The sequence below is a fragment of the Schistocerca gregaria genome, chromosome 3 (genome assembly GCF_023897955.1).
Source record: "Schistocerca gregaria isolate iqSchGreg1 chromosome 3, iqSchGreg1.2, whole genome shotgun sequence".
Taxonomy (NCBI): Eukaryota; Metazoa; Arthropoda; class Insecta; order Orthoptera; family Acrididae; genus Schistocerca; species Schistocerca gregaria.
In genome coordinates, this window is record NC_064922.1 from 445,192,340 (window position 1) to 445,214,144 (window position 21,805).

The window sequence follows — 21,805 nt, forward strand, 5'->3', positions numbered from 1 at the left end:
CTGGAATCTGAAACATCTTGATAGACTGCAGGACTGGAGAAGGTGGCTGACACTACATTACAATTTCCAGTCTGGACATTCGTTTTGAGCCGGCTGCGGTGGTCTCGCGGTTGTAGGCGCGCAGACCGGAACCGTGCGACTGCTACGGTTGCAGGTTCGAATCCTGCCTCGGGCATGGATGTGTGTGTTGTCCTTAGGTTAGTTAGGTTTAAGTAGTTCTAAGTTCTAGGGGACTGATGACCACAGCAGTTGAGTCCCATAGTGCTCAGAGCCATTTCAACCATTATTCGTTTTGATCTGTGATTCACGCCTTAGGCCCTATGTAAGTTATTATTACAGATATTAAAATATTACCTCTTTTGTAAGATCGGTTTCCGGCTGCCTCTTGCTGGATAGTGTCCCTCGAATGGCCGTGAAGCCTCCTCGTGACATCCTCGTCAGCATATTCGGTTCTCGATTCGTCCATCACGAAACCGATCTTGCTGCTGCAATAACCATGACGTCTCTCATCCGCATCACTTCTTCCGAAGATCGGAACGTCGTTGGAATATGGGGCAAGTCAGATTTTGTCACCTCCGATGTTGATTCTGGAAAGATTCCTGAGTTACATTTTCGATAATTTAGTCTCGGACGTATGGTCATGTAAAATGTCTCTGTTACTTAATTTTCGAGCTTCACTTTGCATTCCGAATCGGGGAGACAAATTGTAACTATACCAACAATTTCAGGTATTCAACGTCAAGTGTGCAGTTCCTACGAGTAGTTGGCAATCAAACGAGAACTCTCTCTTGTGAGTGGATTGCATCTGCAACCCTCTTCATACTCCTGAGTGCTGCCTCTCTTTGACTCTTCCTATGAACTGCTGTTTGCTTGTCGCAAGATGTAAATAATGCCTCGTATGAAACGACGGAGCAAAAACGTTCATTTCAGTGATAGCGTCTCCCTTCTGTTGCACTTCAGCCGCAAAGGGGAGTATGCGTTTCATATTCCACTGTCGTCGCGCGCACAGCCTAGATAGATCCAGCTCCGTTTTATTATCATGTGCGTTTGTCTTCTCTTCTCCACAATGTACTTTTGCTCTGGAGTAATGCCAATGAACAGCGCGTACCGTCTACGGTGAAACCAGTCTCGGGACTGACATGCACCAACATTTGAATTGTTAAAGGCAAATGACACCAGCTTTGCCTTAGAGTAACCACTAGGCAGTAACGAGCCTCTGTGTTAATTATTTCATTCATAAATAGTATTCGAGGTACAGCACCATCTTCTTTTACCGCGTTTATAATAACCTTAAAAGACACAGTTGTAAACTATAATCATCATAGGTACTGTTAACTGCAAGCACAATGTCTGGTTAATGGAAAACGTAGCATAAAACAAATATTTACTGTGTCAGTTCATTTATTTGTAATCTCACAGGACATTCATTGGAAGAGTTTTCAGAGAAAATAGCTAATCCATCAACAACGTAAGTAGCTTACAAAACAGTCGTTCGGCCAGCGCTAGAATATTGCTCGACAGCAAGGATTCCGTGGCAGTCAGGACTGACAGAGGTAATAGGGACGGCCCAAAGAAGAGCGGCACGTTTTGTTACAGATTCATTCAGTAAACAAGAAAACGTGTCGGAGATGCTCAGCCAATACTGTTGGCAAACGTTGCATCACGATATCGTCTACATATGTATATCTGAGTGATCTGACCTTCCGTACAAGCCGTTTGGTTCTTATCATACCTACAATATTTGGGCTATTGTAGATCTCATTCGCTTCACAATTATGTTTAATCATCCATTACCCGATATCTCGTCTTATATCGAGCCAAGGATATTAACCACTTTCCGCTTGAATATGAGACACGCATGTGTACTTATCGGGACAGTCCAGGTTTCGCAAACATGCAGCCTTGTGTGTTGAACAGTTGTAATCTGAAATTTCGTGATATACTGCAAGATTGTAGCAGCTTGTTGAGATTAAACCATCGTAGTCGACTTTTCTAAAATCACTGAAGCTCTATAAAATCTTAACCATATTTCATTTTCTGCATATACATGGGACAATATCAGGTAATAAGACACACAGTGGGTTCGGGCGAGGTGTATTTGAAAGAATGCTGTCTGATGGCGATCTTCGTAAGTGACGCGACATGGAAAATTTATAAATGGAACAGAGATGAAACGGAAATCATTTGAGCGAGGATATTAGCCGAATATGGGGAAACTCAGTGACGTAAACGATTGACAAAGAGTGCATACGGGCTCGGCCCGGATCAGGCTCCGGCGAATGAGTTGTCTCGAAAACGGCGATGTTGGTGGGCTGTTTGCGCGTTACTGCCGAGGGCATGTTCAAATGGTTCAAATGGCTCTGAGCACTATGGGACTCAACTTCTGTGGACATTAGTCCCCTAGAACTTAGAACTACTTAAACCTAACGACATCACACACATCCATGCCCGAGGCGGGATTCGAACCTGCGACCGTAGCAGTCGCACGGCTCTGGACTGCGCGCCTAGAACCGCGAGACCACCGCGGCCGGCCGAGGGCATGCTTGGAATATTGTTCAAGTGCACTGAAACCACGAATGGGAGACAAGGTCTTGGACTTCCACAACTCATTACCGATGGTGGATATTGGAGTCCTTGCTGCCCTGAAAAACACGGTAGGCGGAGATTTGTTGCAGATCCTGCGACAAAGAGCGGTGCAGGAAGAGACGCAAGTGCTTCGAAGCTTACCGCTTACTGCAAATTTTTGGACGCAACACTATTAAGCAACTACGGCTTCGTATGTGGAGCCAACGACATCGTCAAATACAGTTGAAGTGGGCGTGGGATGAGCGGCAACGTATCGTGGTGCAATGGGAACGAAAATTCTGGTCGTATAATTAAAGTTTATTGGTAGAGCAGGTCGATGATTAAGTCTGAATACGCCGTCACTCATGTGAATGGTTGGTCGAAGTATGGACAGCGCCATGGAGACAGGCCTATGGCCACATTATTATGTTATGAGGCACCTTCACCTCAGGTTTTTGGAGTCACTAGTTTCCTGCCTAGTTAGATATGGCCGGATGTAGATTAGTCACTTGTGCAACTACTTCATCTCAGAGTAGCATGTGCACCCTGCAGTCTCGACTACTTGTTGGCGGTGTTCCAGTATCTATTTTCCCTTACTACAGCTTTTGCTCTCTATAGCTTAGCAGCAAGGAAATATTTCCCTGACGTCGTAACAGATGTTCGATCATTTTGTCACTCCTTACCTGTGTTTCTTATGTTTTCCATTCTTCATCGATTTTAGGGAGAACATTCGCATTACTTATCTTGTCAGTCCACTTAATTTTCAACATTATATAACATCCCAAATGCTTCGACTCTACTCTTTTCTGGTTTTTCTAGTTAATGATTCATTTCCTTACAACTCTATGTTCCAAACGAAAATTCTCAGAAATTTATTCCTCAGGTTTGATACTAGCAGTCTTTTCATGGGCAGGAAAAGTTTCTTTGACAGAGGTGATCCCCTTTTCATGTTGTCCATTCTTCATTTGTATTGTTTTATTTTGCTTACAAGATAAAGATGTTGCTTAACTTTGATTGTTTCTCGGTCCCTGAGTTTGATGTTGAGTTTATCGAATATCTCATTTCTATTATTCCTCACGTCTTCCTTCTACTACGGCTTTCTCTCAACCCATTCAACACTCCCTATAATTTTTCTTCATTTCCAAGTAGAATAACAGTATGATTAATATCCTTTCGCAATGGATTTCAAACCCAGTCTTCAATGTCTTTTTCACTTCCGTCATCGCCATTTCGATGTATAGACTCAATATTACGGGCTAAATACCGCAATACGGTCTTATACCCTTTTTAATCTGAGCACATTGATCCTGATATTCAATTATTGTTCAGCCAAATTGATCCTCGTACATGTTGTATATTATCTTTCATTCCCTACCAGTTACTACTTTTTTCACAGAATATCGAACGTCAGGCACAATTTTATATTGCCGAACGCTTTTTACGTGTGATAAATGAGAGTGGCCTCATTTTATTTCTGTCTTCCATTATGAATCGCAACATCACATCTTCTCTACATCTACATCATTCCTCTAGCCACCTAATTGTGTGGGACAAAGGCTACTTTCGGTATCATTATCTGATCCCTCTAACCCTGTTCCACTTGCGAATACTGCGTGGGAAGAATCTTTGTCGGTAAGCCTTTGTATGGGCTCTAATTTCTCAGATTTTCTTCTCGTAATCAGTACGCAAGATGTATGTTGGGATGTGGGTAAGTAATATGTTGTCCGACTTCTCCTTAAAGGTGCTGTCCCGAAATTTCAATTTCAGATCTCTTTGTGATGCTCAACGCTTCTCTTGTAAGTCTGCCAGTGGAGTTGGTTTAGCATTTCCGTACGCGATCTCGCCACCTAAACAATCCCGTGACGAAACGCGCCGATCTTGGTGGGACATCTTCTGTCAGTCCTACCTGATAGGGATCCCAGGTAAATCAACAGTACTAAAGATTCTGGCGGACAAGTGCCTCATAAGCCACTTCTTTCTTGGATGAATTTCATTTCTGTAAGATTCTTCCAATGAATCTGAGTCTGGTCTCTCCTTTTCCCACTATCTGTTTTATGTGGTCATTCCACTTCAGGTCTGTCTGGATTGTTACGCCCATATATTTTACGGCAGAAGCTGTTTCCAGCTCTTTGTCATCACTAATGTAGCTGTGCAGTAGTGGATCTCTTTTCCTATGTATCCGCAACATGTTACACTTATTTACGGTCAGGGTCAACTGCCATTCATCAATGGTCTTCAGGTCGTTCTGCAAATTCTTACTACCTTCTGGCGTTGCTATTTTGGTATAGACGACTGCATCATTAGAAAATATCCTTAAAGAGCAGCCGACGCTTTCTACCTTTTTGAGAAAGAAACTGGTCATCTAATACATCCACTATCTTATGTGTATTATTCTTGTCAACAACTTGGATACATGAATAGTTAAGTTCTCGCTCTTGTCTGACCACGATGTCTTCGGGGTTATGTGGATGATATTTTTCAATAAGACTGCTTGCGTGTTGCTTGCCTCATACCTCCTACTCATCAGCTCGTGCAGTTCTTTGGTTGACGCATCCCACAATGATTTTGAAAATTCCGAACGAATGCAATGTACCGCTTCCGCCTGATTAGATAACGATTTCGTCCTGAGTCATCTCATGAAACCTTTACTCGCCCAGGCAGAGTCCTTCAGTGTATTCTTTCCGTCTACCCATCGTCTCCACTGAGCTTAGCAGTGGAATAAGGTTTTCTTTCCGTTTCGGGTGAAACAGACACAAATTTATAACAGCCAAGCAGGAAAATATAACTATCGTTTCTTAACAGTGGAGTTTCCATTGTACTCTTAGTGTCGACGCCCTTGCTTTTAGTTATGTGAACATTAATGCACACCACCTGTAACTATTTCTGCTCGATTCCTCGCATGACGGCCGTGGAGTATTCCAGCAGGATAACTGTCTCTGTCACTGCTGCTTGTGGAGCACGACAGTGAACAGTTGTTAATGTCTTGGCCTCGACATTCGTCTGATTTAAAAATCAACGTAGGACATTTAGGAAATATCGGGGGCCAGCTCGGTGTCCACAAAGTACCGTCATGTGATTTATGCTAATGCGACCATCCGTAGTTTCACATCCTGTACCACATGCCCTCGGAAACGTACTGAGGACTCGTCTAGTGCTTGACGTGTAGTCTCTCTGATGTCATTGATTGCAAAGAAGGACCGAGACGCTGTGATCCAAGTGTACGTAACGTTATGGATCATCTGTGGATGGTTCCAGAAAATTAATACTCGACTGTACACAAGGCTTATGACTTAGCTGTGGCCACTAGGAATTATTGCAATTAAAAGGTAAAAAATATTCTACAAGGTACTAAAGTTTGTAGAAAAGCGTCTGTCATAATATTCACTAATATCGATCAGTTTACCTCAACAACTTCTTATAAAAATTTTCTTATTGGAGTCTCATATTTCAGTCTTGTATGAACTGTGACACACCTATAAAATTTGGTACTTGACAAAAGTTTACTTAAAAAATTCAATGAAACTTATATTAAAATAGTATCAGGTTCCTTTAAATTTCGAATAGGTATTTTTGGCACTAAATTCCACTATATTCAATACAACAGCACTGAACTAATCGAATGTGAGTTATTATCAAGTAATTATTCAATAGATTTTTGAGTTACATCACATTTCTTGCTTTTTGGTTTACGTCGCTCATGAATTACTTTTGCAACTTGTAACATAAATGTACGGCACAAATAGTGGGACACGTGCCTCGCACGTAGGCGAAGATGATATATAGTTATGTTACATGAACATTGGTCTTTTTTGCATGCTACGATTCACATTCTCCAACTCATTAATCACTGGAAACACATGTGAACCGCATAGCACATGCATCTCGTTCTCACAGGACGTGTTCAGTACGCCCTCCCTAAACATTGATACATGCATCAACCCTCCGTCGTAGGATGAGCTAATATATCCCCGAAGTACTGCGTATGGTTTCGCAGCCTTCCATCATACGGGCACGGAGGCTGGATATCCAGCACACAGGATTTTTCAAACTCCCCCACAATTAATAGTCCAGGCGAAGCAACTGGTCCGCCTCTGCCTACCCATCTGTCACAGAACTTGGTATTTTGAAGCCGACAGACATTAACATTAAAATGAGAAGGCGCCTCATCGTTCATGAAGTATATATTTTATCGCACAGCTAAAGGCACAGGCAGATGCACATTCGGTAACAGATCAGACAGAACATCCTCTACAAAATTATGGAGCTTCGTTCAGCCTGGAAGGAAGATGACAGAAATTCTTTGTCGATGACTTGCTTCAACTGTTGTATGAGGAGTGACGTCTGCCCATAAATGGCAATAGTGAAAATTTAAAATTTTACCTCATCTGTGAACAGCACTGTTGCACTGAAATTAGGGTTGACACTTCGTTGAAAAAAACCATTCGCAGAATTACACCTATGCAGGAAAAACAGCTGTTGATAGTGCCTTCACACTCTGTAAATAGTATCGACACAACTAGTCTTCGTGTAAAACTCGCCAGTTAGTCATGTGGTCAACATTCAGTGTTGCAGCTACATATCTTGTACTGACACTGGTGACTTCGTCAAGTGCATAAAGAATTTCCGCCTCCCGTTGCGGTTTTCTCGTCGTCCTAGGCATCCTCCTGTCGCTAGATCACGCTTAAATGCCCCTCGTTCCCAAAGACGACGAGCAATGGCTTCATGACGTGTCGGACAACTTCGTTCTGAAAATCTCTCCCGGTACAAATGTTGAGCGCATGCCCAATTTCCCTAAGCTAATCCACATATCAAATGGGGTTTTGCCATTTCTGCATTTGTGTACACTGCCAGTGTAGGAGCCAAGTGTCGTATTACAGCAAGGACAAGTAAAAAAAAAGTAAATCAATAAATAGACGGTGGAGTAAGTAACCATATGTGACCAAGAGTGCACGTACACGACAACTCTAACGTTCTGTTCTTGTGTGTCTCCCACGATTAATAAGTTGGAGAAAATGAGATGTAATATGGGAAAAAAGAATTGAAAGACCCATGTTCATATAGCATAATTTCTTCGTCGAGGCATACATTTCAGAATTTGCGCTGTATATTTTTCTTACAATCCACATACAAGGTGTTTCAGGAGGAATGGTCAGTATTTAGAGATATGACAGCAACGGTGGTCCGAACCAAAAAATCTGGACTTTAAACTCAGCTTTAAACTGCTTACCTGAAGAGCTATGAGCACTTCATCTTAGATGGTCAAAAACAATTGTCTTGTAGTGGAAGCACTTTCTTTTCCTTAATATGAGAGTGGGTAGTATGGACCAAAACAAGAAGAAATTGACTAGTTAACATTCGCTCTAAAATGCATCCCTTAAGAGCTATGAATATTTGTTCAACAGAGTAGATGTGTGTCGCAGTAGTGAAGATGAAGAAGTGCTCACAGCTCCTAAGGTATGCAATTTGGAGCCCATAATCCCTGGCTAAAATTTTCTTTTTTTGATCAGTACTACAACATCTCAAAGCAAAGATCTTCCAGTGTAAGAGATCTGTTTTACAGTAGTTTTACAGTATTGAAGATGAAGAGCTGCTCACAAGTCTCAGGAAATACGTGTCAGAGTCCATGTTCACTAGACTTACCCTACCATATTTCTGAATGTTTGCCATTCCTCCTGGAACACTATGTATATGCTGTAATATCGTACTACACTCAAACATCTATGATGAAAAATTATTACTTCGGTCACAGTATAAAAGATAAAGAAATTAAATCTGTTTTATTAGAAAGAAAAAATAGAAAATTATAATTTATGGAAATTAATGCAGTTTAATGAGGAAAATTATTAGGTACAATTTATGGAAGACAATTCACAAAAACATAGAATCGGGCTTGTATAATATAAGAATAAATTTCACTGACAAAATGGTGTTCAGTATGAAATTTCTTTATAGCAGAAGGTTGCAGTGCACGAAATTTCGTAATATTAGCAACGCCTATAATTGACAAAATAGTGTCTGTTGCTTAACACATGGTTGCACGTATGGAGAACGTTTTAATACAGGATATTGACACTGTATAAACACAGACATTGTAATAGTTAGTGTATTAGAAATTACATTCCAGCTACCTTCTACATGAAAAGTCTCCTGCTCCAATTACTGCTCCTCTTGAATGACTGACGCACTCCACCCTTTAGCGATAATGAACCTACACCATTCTTGTCTCACACTATTCTTGTCGCGGTGAATCATGAAGCAGTCACAACCAAACTTAAAACTGCTCTGTGGTTTACAAATTGCGATGTGGAGTACTGACGTTTTTCGTGCACTTAGGGGGCACTTCTCACACGTTTTTGAATGATATGAACTAAATATTGCCGTTTTCTTGGCTTCTGACAGTTTTCTTGTCTGGGTTCGATATGATGGTCCAGCCTTATGTATCAAGAATAATCAAAATGCTGGAAATTTAGTTGCAGTAAAGCTGCCTGGTAATTTCACTACTTACTTTCTACTCCACCTCTACAAGACAATACTATTCTTTCCGCTTGCTGGAGAAAAGAATAACTAGATGTATAATCGTGGAAGCGCCGCGTTCCAAGTTTGCACGTGACTGCCATGCGGACTGCCAAGTACTTAGGTGCTGAGTTCTACTTGCTGCAAGCTTGTAATCTGGAAACTAACTAGGGAGGGTAATTGTATTCACTACACGCCGGCACTTGCAACTCGTTAACTAGTCCCGTCAAAACGCGACTTCAACTACATTAATTTAGCTCGTGCAGGCTGTGTCGCGTAGACTACAGTGCAAGTCCAGAGTGACACTTTCCAGACCTCTTGTTAAAGGGGAACGTAAGCCATTTAAGCTCGAGTAACTTGCTGGCTTCAACACCCTGCGGCTTGGATCTGAATGGCGTTCTCGGCGAACTTGGCGGGCGGCTGGCCACGGCAGGGAGGGAAGTCAGTAGTGGGGCCGCCGGACTGCGGCAGACCAACTTGCCGCGCCTGCCCCAGCGGTCATACGCACGGGCCGACCGCCACGGGACACGCTCCACAGGCTGTGCGGATAACTAACTGTATCTTCTCTTGTTTCAGGACTGTGCTTCAATTTGACCCTGTGGAAAGCGAACCGGTATGTACCAGAAAACAAACAACTCGATACAACAATTTTTTTATATTTTGTATCAGTACTTCATCTTCTACTAGCTCTGATACAACTGAGGCCATATGGTCAGTTCTTTTATAAGTCCCATCAGTTGTAACACAATTTCGATTTCTCGTCAGTAGCTATTTTTCCTGGTGTTTACCCCATATCTTCCCCTTCCTCTTGCCACGTTTCAACTGCTCCATACTTCCCCTGCGCTGCTCCTCCAGCCCCTTGAATTGCTCTCTCTGTTTATTGATTGGATAGCCACTGAATTTGCTATTTATTTATTTAATTGGATAATAATAATTATTAAAAGGTGGCAATTTTATTTAAGCACTGTTTTTACTCTTTCGATTGTTGAGAGTCAGCGATAGTGCAATGCTGCTGGCTTTGGAGAATACACATTTTATAAGAATTATTTGGTCCAGGAAACACTTTCGCGACCACGGTTGCGATTTAGACGGTATTCGCGTAATTGCACTGATTAAAAGTTATCGTTTCCGAAAGACGCAAGTTCGATTAAAACTGTGTGCACTTTTGCGCGTATAATGAAAATATTCATCATAACAGGTCGCGTAACAAAAAGAAACATGCGAATCACAACTGTGATCAAAGGAAGAAAATATATGATAACATAAATGTTCTTCACTGTTATTCAGGAGAGGCTCAGATTAGACCTTGCAATTTTTAGCTATAGGAAATCACAAGACGTTACACTTTAGAGATATTTGTTTTGAATAATTTGTATTTAGCTTCTCTCTGTCTCCTTTTTACAGCCTTTATACTTTCACATCGATTAAGGAACCTTTCCTTCTCTACTGACCAGTACGAGAACAAAATTCAGACTCAACAAAATTTCTTACATCGAATTATTACATGCTTAATCCTCAAAATCATATATACTTTCGTAGTACAAACAATGCTAATTTATTCCATGCACTAGAAAGTCTTTGATACACTGAACAAGAAAATGAAAATAATAAAATTATAATTACAATTTTAATATCATGAATACTTCTTTACATCATGAAAATAAGGTTTGACATCGTCGTAATATTAATTTTCATCGTTGTAGCACTACACCCTCTTCCTTCTACCTGCCCCTCGCACCAACCCCTCACCCCGCTCCCACCCTCTAGGATATAAACTGCGTACCTCTTCTGCTGGCCTCTTGTGTTATTCCTGTGAAAGTGAGTGAATGTTACGGAAATGTTTGTGGATCTAGAACTAAGGTTGGATGTTTAACAAAGAAATTCGACAGACAGCCATGCAAATTGTGACGTATTTTTGCATTATTTTCACTGCCAGTTCCGGCAGTTCATTGTGCTCAGTCAAGTCTTCAAAGCATGGACTTGAAAATTCACGACTTCCAGAAACAGATGGCCCCAGTATGCCAATATCGATTATTTTTTAGGAGTGAATATGGGGCCTGAAGATGACATACTGAATTGCCGAAACTGGTACCGAAATGATGTAAGAGAACTTGTTAATTTCTTTGTGAAATATATGTGGCCGCTGTCCCGCGTCCATACTGGATCAACAGAGAAAACGGGATGTTGTTACCAGCCCAGTATTCGCTTACTCGGATGTGGGAAACCCCCAAAAAATCATATCCGATACTGACACCAAGTGTTAATCGAGAGGGTGCATTTGTCTCTGCGTAAGCAGAGTTTTAACGCATGCACCTATAAAGACAGGTTAAAATGGTTAACGTTTGCTTTTGCCTCTTCTTAACAGGTAAGAATACCATAATTTCATTCTTCTCATATGGTTCAAATGGCTCTGAGCACTGTGGGACTCAACTGCTGTGGTCATCAGTCCCCTAGAACTTAGAACTATTTAAACCGAACTGACCTAAGGACATCACACACATCCATGCCCGAGGCAGGATTCGAACCTGCGACCGTAGGAGCCGCACGGTTCCGGACTGCGCGCCTAGAACCGCGAGACCACCACGGCCGGCTCTTCTCATATGACATGACCCTTGCTGTTTATAAGTATACAGGATGTGACGGGTGTAAGTGCTGATATTTTTATATGTGTCAACATAATATGTACACACATCAGTTCGTTGGTTCACTTTTCTCTGTGTGCAACAGTCGTCAGACAAACATGTCACGAACTATATAATCTGATGTTTTCTGCTCAGTCGTAGCTGCAACAAAAGTAAACTGCCAATTGACCAACCGTTTCACAACCTCGCGTCCACACAATATCTGACGTACTGCCCAAGGGCAAACAAGAGTTAACTGCCAAATTTACCTGGAGGTACTACCAAATCAAACAACATACGACTATCGATAGCTACAATTACTAATCTGAACATGAAGTAAATATTTTTATAATGTTGTTCAGTACACCGTCCTCAGTCACCAATAGAAATATCAGCATTTACATCCGTTACAGCCTGCATTTAAAAGTGCTTTAGAGATCAATGTTGATTTTTGTATGAAAATTTGCAATTACCATTAGTAATAACTGTTATTACTTACATTATTAGGATCAAACATTCTCGTGATATTACCTCATTTTTGTACATAACATTCACAAGAAGACTGTTTGGTAAAGAATGTTTTAGTAATATTTTTTATTTTTATCTTTCTAGAACCGATGTAAGAGAGGGCCTGAAAAATCTGATCCCGATAGGCTAAATTAAACAAACAATGTTACGCAAACGGCATATTCCAACACTGATGAACACATTTTGATGTTTGCCAAAGACCTCTTTCGGATGCCGTATTTAAAGGATTCTGTGATATTTCCTACCTAGGATACTTTGCTTCGTTTTGAAATGGCTTTTCGGTAGTCTACATGTCTCATTTCAATAAGCATCTGAAAGCACGTGCACTGCCCTCGAGGTGTTCACTCATCTGTGGAGTGCAAGGGAATGAGTGCGTAGAAGAATCGCGTAAATTGGCAGAAATTGACCAAGATGTAGGCGCTACCTCGCGGAAAGACAGAGGCGACTGCACAGGTTACACAAACTCGTGGAAATCACGCACAATTGCATAGATAACATAATTGCAGTGTAGACGGACTTGGAGCTCTACTGCACCTCCAAGGCTTGTGGTGCTTTGCGGTGCAACTAATCACCGTGTTTCCTTAGGCGCGTGTAAGGGGTCATGAGCCTACTGATTCGCAATCAGATAGCACTCACCCGCGTGAAAGCGAGTGAGGCTGAACAGCCGGTTTGACTCTGCGCAATTCGGCAGCGCTGCCCAGTATTTCGTAAGCAGCGCTTCTGCTGGCGTTAGTGACGATGCTACAGATCGTGAGTAGCGCTCCAGGTGCACATTAGTGGCGCTGCAAGCTCTGCTCACCTTGTGTAAAATGCTAATCAACAAGTTGAACATATTCCATAAAATGGTCAACAAGTTTTTACAGAACTTACAAAAGTTTGCCGCCTTCCATCAGCGTCAGACAGAGAGATAAGTATATAAAGTTAAAATATTCTTGGTCATTAACACGTATTTCTTATAAGCGAACGACGTTTGGACCAAATTGCTGACATCTTCATCAGGATGTTGTCCACTGCAGATTAAATACGATGATCAATCAACAGTGGACACTGTAACATCTTGAAGAATACCTCAGCAGAAGAGTCGAAGCGTCGATCCTTTATAAGAAATATTACATGACCTATCAACACAGAAAATTTTAAGCTTAGTGACAATGGCCATTAAAGCCTTCAGGTTTACGTACACTATGTGATCAAAAGTATCCGGACACCAACAAAAACATACTTTTTCCTATTAGGTGGATTGTGATACCACCTACTGCCAGGTACTCCACATCAGCGACCCCAGTAGTCATTAGACATCGTGAGAGAGCAGAATGGGGCGCTCCGCGGAATGCAAGGACTGCGATCGTGGTCAGGTGACTGGGTGTCACTTGTGTCATATCTCTGTACGCGTGATTTCCACACTCCTAAACACCCGAAATTCCGCTGTTACCGATGTGATAGTGAAGTGAAAACGTGATGGGACACGTACAGCGCAAAAGCATACAGACCGGCGTTGTCTGTTCACGGACAGAGATAGCCAACAGTTGAACAGAATCATAATGTGGAATAGGCAGATATCTGTACAGATCATGACACAGCAATTCCAGACTGCATCAGCATCCACTGAAAGTACGCTGATAGTTAGGCGGGAGGCGAGAAAAAAAATCGTTGAAATGGCTCTGAGCACTATTGCAATTAACTGCTGAGGTCATCAGTCCCCTAGAACTTAGAATTACTTAAACCTAAGTAACCTAAGGACATCATACACATCCATGCCCGAGGCAGGATTCGAACCTGCGACCGTACTGGTCACGGGATTCCAGACTGTAGCGCCTAGAACCGCTGGGCTATAACGGCCAGCGGATGTCAGGAAACTTAGATTTCAAGGACGAGCGGCTGTTCATAAGCCACACGTCACGCCGGTAAAATCCAAACGATGATTCGCTTGGTGTAAGCAGCGTAAACATTGGACAACTGAACTGTGGAAAAACGTTATTTGAAGTGACGAATCACGGTACACATAGTGGCGATCAAATGGCAGGGTGTGCGTGTGGCTAATTCATCTGCGAGCGTGTGTAGTGTCAACAGTAAAATCCCGGTGTTACGATATGGTCGTGTTTTTCATGGAGGAGTTTGCACCCCTTGTTTTGCGTGGCACTATCACAGCACATGCATACACTGATTTATTAAGGAAGTTCTTGCTTACCACTGTTGAAGAGCAATTCGGGGATTATTACTGCAGCTTTCAACACGATCGAGCACCTGTTCATAACGCACTGTCTGTAGTGAAGTGGGCTGGCCTCTGTGGCCGAGCGGTTCTAGGCGCTACAGTCCGGAACGACGCTGCTGCTCCGGTCACAAGTTCGAATCCTGCTTCGGGCACTGCTGAGTGTGATATCCTTAGGTTAGTTAGGTTTAAGTAATTCTAAGTCTAGGATACTGATGACGTCAGACGTTAAGTCCCATAGTGCTTAGAGCCGTTTGAACCAGTTTTATGTGCCGGAGTGGTTACACGACAAAAACTTCCCTGTAATGGACTGCCCTGCACAGAGTCCGGACCTGATTCTTACAGAACACCTTTTGGGCGTTTTGGAACGCCGACTTCGTTCCAGGCCTCACCGATTGACACCGATACCTCTCCTCAGTGCAGCACTCCGTCAAGAATGGACTGCCATTCCCCAAGAAACCTTCCACTACCTGACTGAACATATGCCTGCAGGAGTGGAAGCTGTCATCAAGGTTAAGGGTGGGCCAACGCCATAATGAATTTCAGCGTTACTGATGCAAGGCGCTACGAGCTTGTAAGTCATTTTCAGCCAGGTGTCCGGATACTTTTGATCACATAGACTAGATAGGTATATGTTCGTCGACACATTGTGTTGCTGAACTACAGTGTGAATTGCCCCTAGAAAACTCTCTACATGCAGACGCTAAAAAACTAAAAGCATCCAAACGGCATCTGACGATCAAGGTTTGACTGAAGGTGGATGGAAATGACTAAAGTGTAGGCAGGTTTGAAATAAGGGTTAACCTGCAGGTAACATGTCTGCTTGAAATACAACTTTGTATGTCCTGATTTTGTAAAATATTTTAGGAACTATAATATTTCACGTATTGCTGTAATATGGTGGAAATAAATGTTACGTTTATTACTGTTTAAGTTCATCTTTGTTGGGGACGTGCCAACGCAATTTGTTTCAAATTTCTCTATGATGGACTACCATATGTTCTTCTTTTCGATCTTGTTGCTGTAATCGAGGGTCATGTTCAGATCCAATATGGCAGGTTATTGTTCAACCTCAAAGGGAAAGATTCTCTATTCAAGTTTGGACGGTGTGTTCTTGTATTCAGCGCCATTGTCTACCACAGTGCAGATCAGCCACGAGAAAAAAAATCGGTAAAGCACTAGAGCGTTAGCAGCGTCGCAGTCGCGGATTTTAAACAGTGGTGTGGCTGTGGAGTAGTGTGTACGCTGCTGTTACGGTTCCCTGCATAGTTACGAGTGCAGCCACCTTTTGTGGTCGCCACATGCGGCGAGGCTGACCACCGAGAAGGCCAGCAGTGCCACCGATCAGTGGTTGTGGCTGCTTGTGAAACCGCTCACATATCTACAGACTTCACAGTCGGCAGCTCTGATTTGGTGACATGGGGAGCGTGAAACGTCTGCCACACACAGGCTTTTGCCACGCGGACACAGTGCACTAGAGCTCACCTCTTCTCAGTCCTCCCACCAAGAAAAAATATCCCCAACATTACTGATCATTGAATCCCCATCCGGCATACTGGCGGCACAGCAGTGCCTGTGAATTTAATGCCAATTGCACAAATAAAGAAGCGTTGGGTTGGTGAGTCCTGGATGAAAATGTAGTCCGTCTTCTGCATTCGTACACACACACACACACACACACACACACACACACACACACACACACACACACACAACTGTTGTCAGCGCCAAGTGGCTGGTGCATTTGATCCTACTGCACGGTGTATGTAAGTACTGACAGATGGTCAGGCCGTGATGTGTGGCTTTTGACAAGGGATGGCTTGAGCTTCACAAAAACGCCTCTAATTGTCGGTAGCCGTCCAGCCAACATTCGAAAAACAAAACTGTTTCCAACAATTTTATCACACTCTCCATAACGAGGAAGGCTCAGCTTACAATATGCCTCGTATTCTGTTCTGAATTCATAGTGTAGGGCTTTGATTCCATCATAAAATTCCTCTCAGAACAGGCAATCACTCAGCCCACCTCGCCAATATACACGTATATAACATGCCCTCTCCTACCTTTAAGTACTCAACTTGAAAATGCGTGACCATATGACGAGGACGTATATCAAATGCGTTCTCCTGCCCTTATGTACTCAACATGAAAATGTTTGACGTATGACGAGGACTGGCTACTATTGGTGCGTACTAATGTGAATAGACATCAATGAGGATCCCTGATCAGGGAAAATTTTGTGCAGACTAAACTAGAGAGAACTGTTGTTACTGTGCGACATACTCCTTAACTGCTCATATTACCAAGGTGCGCTTCGTCTGAAGCAAATGTTATAACTCCCACATGTCCTATTAAAACATGCTAGGACGTCCAGTTTACTTGCTGACAGAATACCCCACTTCAAAGTGTGTCTTACTGCAGCCTTCGTCTCTCTTCAACGGCAGTGTTCGAGAAGCAACAGCCCAACAGAGCCATCTGCGTCACGCCCACTCTACATCTCTCTGTAGCTGTGCTGCTGTTTCTTTCGCTTTCTCTGCGGTAAAGCAACCTCTTTGTCAATATGATAATAGGTTTCTTAGTTTTATTGTAGTGAAAAAACGGCAAGGTTTTAAGGTTCCCCGAAAGGGTTCTGAAATCAACAAAACATGCTTTTTCGTCACCATATTTTCGCTAATTATACTTACGACGCACCGACTATGTACAATGGGCACTTCACGCCTACGCAAACTGGAAATTATTCGATGGTGCAACCTGGAAGCGTATGCACCTTAATATTATTTTTCAATACGAAATTCTTGGTACTTGTATTTGAAACAGCGCATTTCTTGGTGTGCTCTAGGTGTGCCCTAAAAATTGTACAGTTTGGTGTTAAGTGGATCAAAGTGAACTTGCCTTGGCTAGGAGATAATTTAGTTTTCATGTTATATTGTACACAGTTATTTGTTGTTGATATGTGTCCTAGAATGAGAATATTAAGCAGTACGTAAATAAACTGTCCAAACTTTACTGACCTACAGAATTCTTTTTGTGTAGCCAGCACACCCTGATGTAAAAAGGAAACAAAGAGAATCAGCTGAAGAAGCGAATATGCTCCCCTTTTAAACATTCTGGCACAAAAATGGAGAACCAGCTGTGTCAATGCTCATTCCTCTTTGTTTGTCAAAAATGTTGGCATCAGAATATCGACTATAAGAGCGAAAAAAAGAATTGCCGAACAGCACGGAAGTTAGTAGATGTGACGCATATATATAGAGAAACAAGTGATTACAATTTTAGAAAAATTTGATGACTTATTCAAGAGAAAGAGCTTTACATATGGAGTTAGTCAATACCCTCTGGCCCCTGCGCACGGAGTTATTTGAAGTAGCATTGACTGACGGAATTCATGGGTGTCAGCCTGACGGATACTGAGCCTAATTCTGTCCAAATGGTTCCTTAGATTTTCTAAATGCAGAGCTGGTTTGGGGGCCCTGCCCATAATGCTCCACACTTTCTCAATTGGGACGATATTCAGCGACCTTGCAGTCCTAGGCAGGATTTAGCAAGCACGAAAGCAAGAAGAAGAAACTCTTGCCGTGTGTGTGTCGGCACTACCCTCCTGCAATATAAGCCAAGGATGAGTTTCCAAGAGGGGCAACAAAATGGCGTGTAGAATATCGCCAAAGTACCGCTTTGCTGTAAGGGTGGCGCATGTGACGACACTCAAAGAGGTCCTGCCATGAATTGAAATGTCATGCCACACAAGCATTCCTGATTTTCACACCATACGCTAGGTACCGTCATTTTGGTACACCACTACTCTCCGGGACATCTCCAAACACGTCTTCGGTGGTCATTCGGACCGGGAGTGGAACTGTCTACAGTGATGAGTCGCGCATCGAAATGAGCCAAGATGCAGCAATAACATCCCAGGCAGCCTTACAGCATAACATAAGCTAACGGTATTGTATGCTTAGTTTGCTGTCCTTCATGACAAAATATCCTGGGTTTACATTTCAGGAAGATAATGCCCAACCGCAAGCGACTGGTGTTTCTATTAATGGTACTGGCGCTTGCCAAAGGCTACCTTGGCCAGACAGGTCTCCTGGATCTTCCCTCAATTAAGAAAGTTTGTAGCATTATGCTCAGGGCTCTCTATCAAATCCTGTTCGACAGAATTCGGCAAGGTATCCCATTTCAGGACAGCCACAAACGCTAACAGTCAATGAGAAGCCGAATATCTGTTTGCAAGGGGAAGAGGTTAACCAACGCATTACTGAAATTGTAACCATTTTTGCCCGTCATGCACATCCACCGATTTCCTTTCCATTCGGGTAATTCTTTCACGGTGCCTTGCTTTTTTATGTTTTTAGTGCTGAAAGAGTGTAGCAAAGAGATAGTGACACTGGGGGATGGAAGAGATGGGAGACACTGCCAATGAGAGTCAGAGAGAGCGGATAGTGATGGTGGCAAAGATAAACTGGCAGTGAAGGAAAGAAAGGGATGGATGGAGACAATAGTGCTGGTCAGTGACAAGTGGTGGCGGTAAAAGAAAGAGAGATAGATGGAGACAAAAGCAGTGGAATCAAAAGAAAAAGGAGACACTGTTAATGAAAAAAATGCCCACTTTCCCCATCTCCTATGCCTATGTCTTAATTTTTCGCAGCCTGCAGGTCCAAGTCCCGAGGAAATCACCACTCTCTGCAAATCTGTAAATAAAATGGTCAGCTGGAGTGGCCGAGCGGTTCTAGGCGCCACAGTCTGTCACCAGGCGACCGCTACGGTCGCAGGGTCGAATCCTGCCTCGGGCTTGGATGTGTGTGATGTCTTTGATTAGTTAATTTTAAATAGTTCTAAGTTTTAGGGGACTGATGACCTTAGAATTAAGTCCCATAGTGCTCAGAGCCCTTTGAAAAATTTTTTTAATAAAATGCAATATGTGTGATGCGTCTCTTTGGCGCTCTGATTTAGTAAACAGTGGAGGAACCGTAACCTACCTTAATCTTCATGTGGCGTGAGAGATTAACTTGGTTGGGATAAAGTAACTTGTCCTGTACGTTTGATTACGCAAGCGTCTGGTACACCCTCTCATCAGATACAACTCTTTGCATACTGCTTTCTGAATCATCTTGTCGCGACTTTCGCTGCTCCGTATTCGGCGTGTTACCTGTATGACGTCTATGTTGAACTCTCGACCATGTTGGGAATGAATCAGTGAATTCAAGCTTCTAGAACCACGCGCTATTTCCAGGGGGATTGTACCATTGAGGCTTCCGTTTCACTTAAGCAGCACATGCCTTTCGATTTACACTTACCTTTCCCAGTTTAACGCGTAGAATAACAGAATTCAGTGTAAGTATTTACGTTGTTCACACTACTCGGAATAGCTAATTTTGATTTGGTACCAGAACAACTTCAAACAATGCATACGGAAATTCTTTTGTGGGTCTTTACCTCACAACAGCGTTAAAGTTAGGGGACGAGCAGCAGTGACAACCAAAAGAGGGCCATGGACGCGAACACCAGCACTTCGATGTAAGGAAAATGTCCCATTTTTCACCAAATGTTTGTTCAGCACATACGTTTGTTAAGACCTTATTAATCCTAATACGTTTGTTTGTGTGACCACGTTCCGTAGCAGCTGTTAACATCTGTTATTGTAGTTTATCTCTCTTGAGCTGACTGCAATGTAATGAAAAAGAATTACACCAAACGCATTTCTCTTTTATTTACAAAGCATCTTCTGTAGTAATCTGGAAAGAGGATACACACGTTTGTACACTTATTTCTTGATTTTTTTATGTTATAAAAAGCATTCTCTTTATTAAGTTGGTCTGTAAGCTACTTACGGTGTTTATTTACACATTGTGCACCTTCCCCTTATAATATAATAAAATGATAATATAATAGGATAGGGAATGAATGACAATAAAATGTTGGAATGTGTGGCTTTTTTTAAAATGGATGAATTAAAGAGATTAATTCTTTGGCATGAAGGACAAGCACAATAAGCTAGTCATTGCCTGTAACGGGAAAGGAATCATTTTGGTTTATATTTATATAAATAAATCGTCTTCATAGTATTTTATGCGTACCAATTATAATATTATGTCCGATCGCCGTCTCCTTGACTGTGACCGTGTTGTTATATTCGGATCTTCGTAAATTTTCCGAAGTACACAGGTGGGCTTCCGTTCTTCTTATTGCATTACTGCTTGCAATAATAATAACTCTCACAAATATTCTGTTAATAGAACACTACTATATTTCTGTTCGATGCACATAGAAATACACACAATGGCGGTCTGCAATTACTCGCTAAAAAAATGGCGGTTCTCACTCGTTCACTCACTGAGCGAAACCTTCCTTCCAACAACTCGTATGAGAACACATTTGAGAGTAATAAACTATTATGTGCTGCGAATCCAATCGAATCAGTAGCATTATGCTGATCATTGACGAATTACTTTAAATCTGGAAGTTCTTCACAACTTAAAAATACGAGCACGAACGTTGACTGCACACAAAAGTCTTGCTGTTTTTTGTTTGCAGGTGATATGGTCCCTTGATGAGTTGGTCAGTTAACTCCCACCTCCTTTTTTTTGTCAGGCATCAGTATTCTGACTGATTCGATGCGGCCCACCAAGAGTTCCTGTCCTCTACCAACCTCTTCATGATAGAGTTACTCTTGGAACCACTTATCTCCTCAATTATATTCTGGGTACATTCCTATCTCTGTTTTCCCCACAGTTGTCGTCCCTCTAATACCACGGAAGATAGTTTCTAATGTCTTAACAAAAGTCCTACTGTCCTACCCTATCTTCTTGCTGGTGTTTTCAACATAGTGCTTTCCTAGCCGGTTAACCGGACTCCTTTCTCATTCCTTACCTGATCAGTCCACCTAATCTTCGAGGTTTCTGTAGCATCACTTCTCAAATCATTCCATTGTCTTTTCTTCCGCTATTTTAACAGTTTATGTCTACCTACCATACACTGCAGTGCTCTCAACTTACAAGCTCGGAAATTTCTTCATCGTTTAAGGCATATGTTTGATACTAGCAGACTTCTCTTGGTCAGGAACGCTTTTTTTCAGTGCTACACTGTGGATATTGTAAAAATGTATAGGGATGTCACTAAACCCGTCCCAAGATGTAAACAACTGTGCACTAGTGGCGCCTAGTAGGCGGAGGGGGTCCGACAACCCATCACATCCAGTTATTCCACCTGGAAGGAGGTACATGGCTCGTGTTCTCTGTAGTTGAACCATGTCTAGATGGTAAATACCACGGTTCGATCGCTTCCACGTTGTTACTTTGTGCCAGGAAGCGCTCTCAGCAAGGAGAAGTGTGCAGGCGTCTAGGAGTGAACCAATGCGATGTTGCTCGGACAT

General features: G+C 42.3%; 1 protein-coding gene across 1 annotated transcript in view; it reads left to right on the top strand.

Moving 5' to 3' along the window:
* Positions 1-21,805, top strand: part of LOC126355411 (uncharacterized) — a 2,054,872-nt gene that overhangs the window by 1,073,586 nt on the left and 959,481 nt on the right. The window contains exon 3 of the mRNA XM_050005714.1: positions 9,655-9,691. Within this exon, the coding sequence (XP_049861671.1) occupies positions 9,655-9,691 (37 nt within the window). The remainder of the gene's footprint in view (positions 1-9,654; positions 9,692-21,805) is intronic.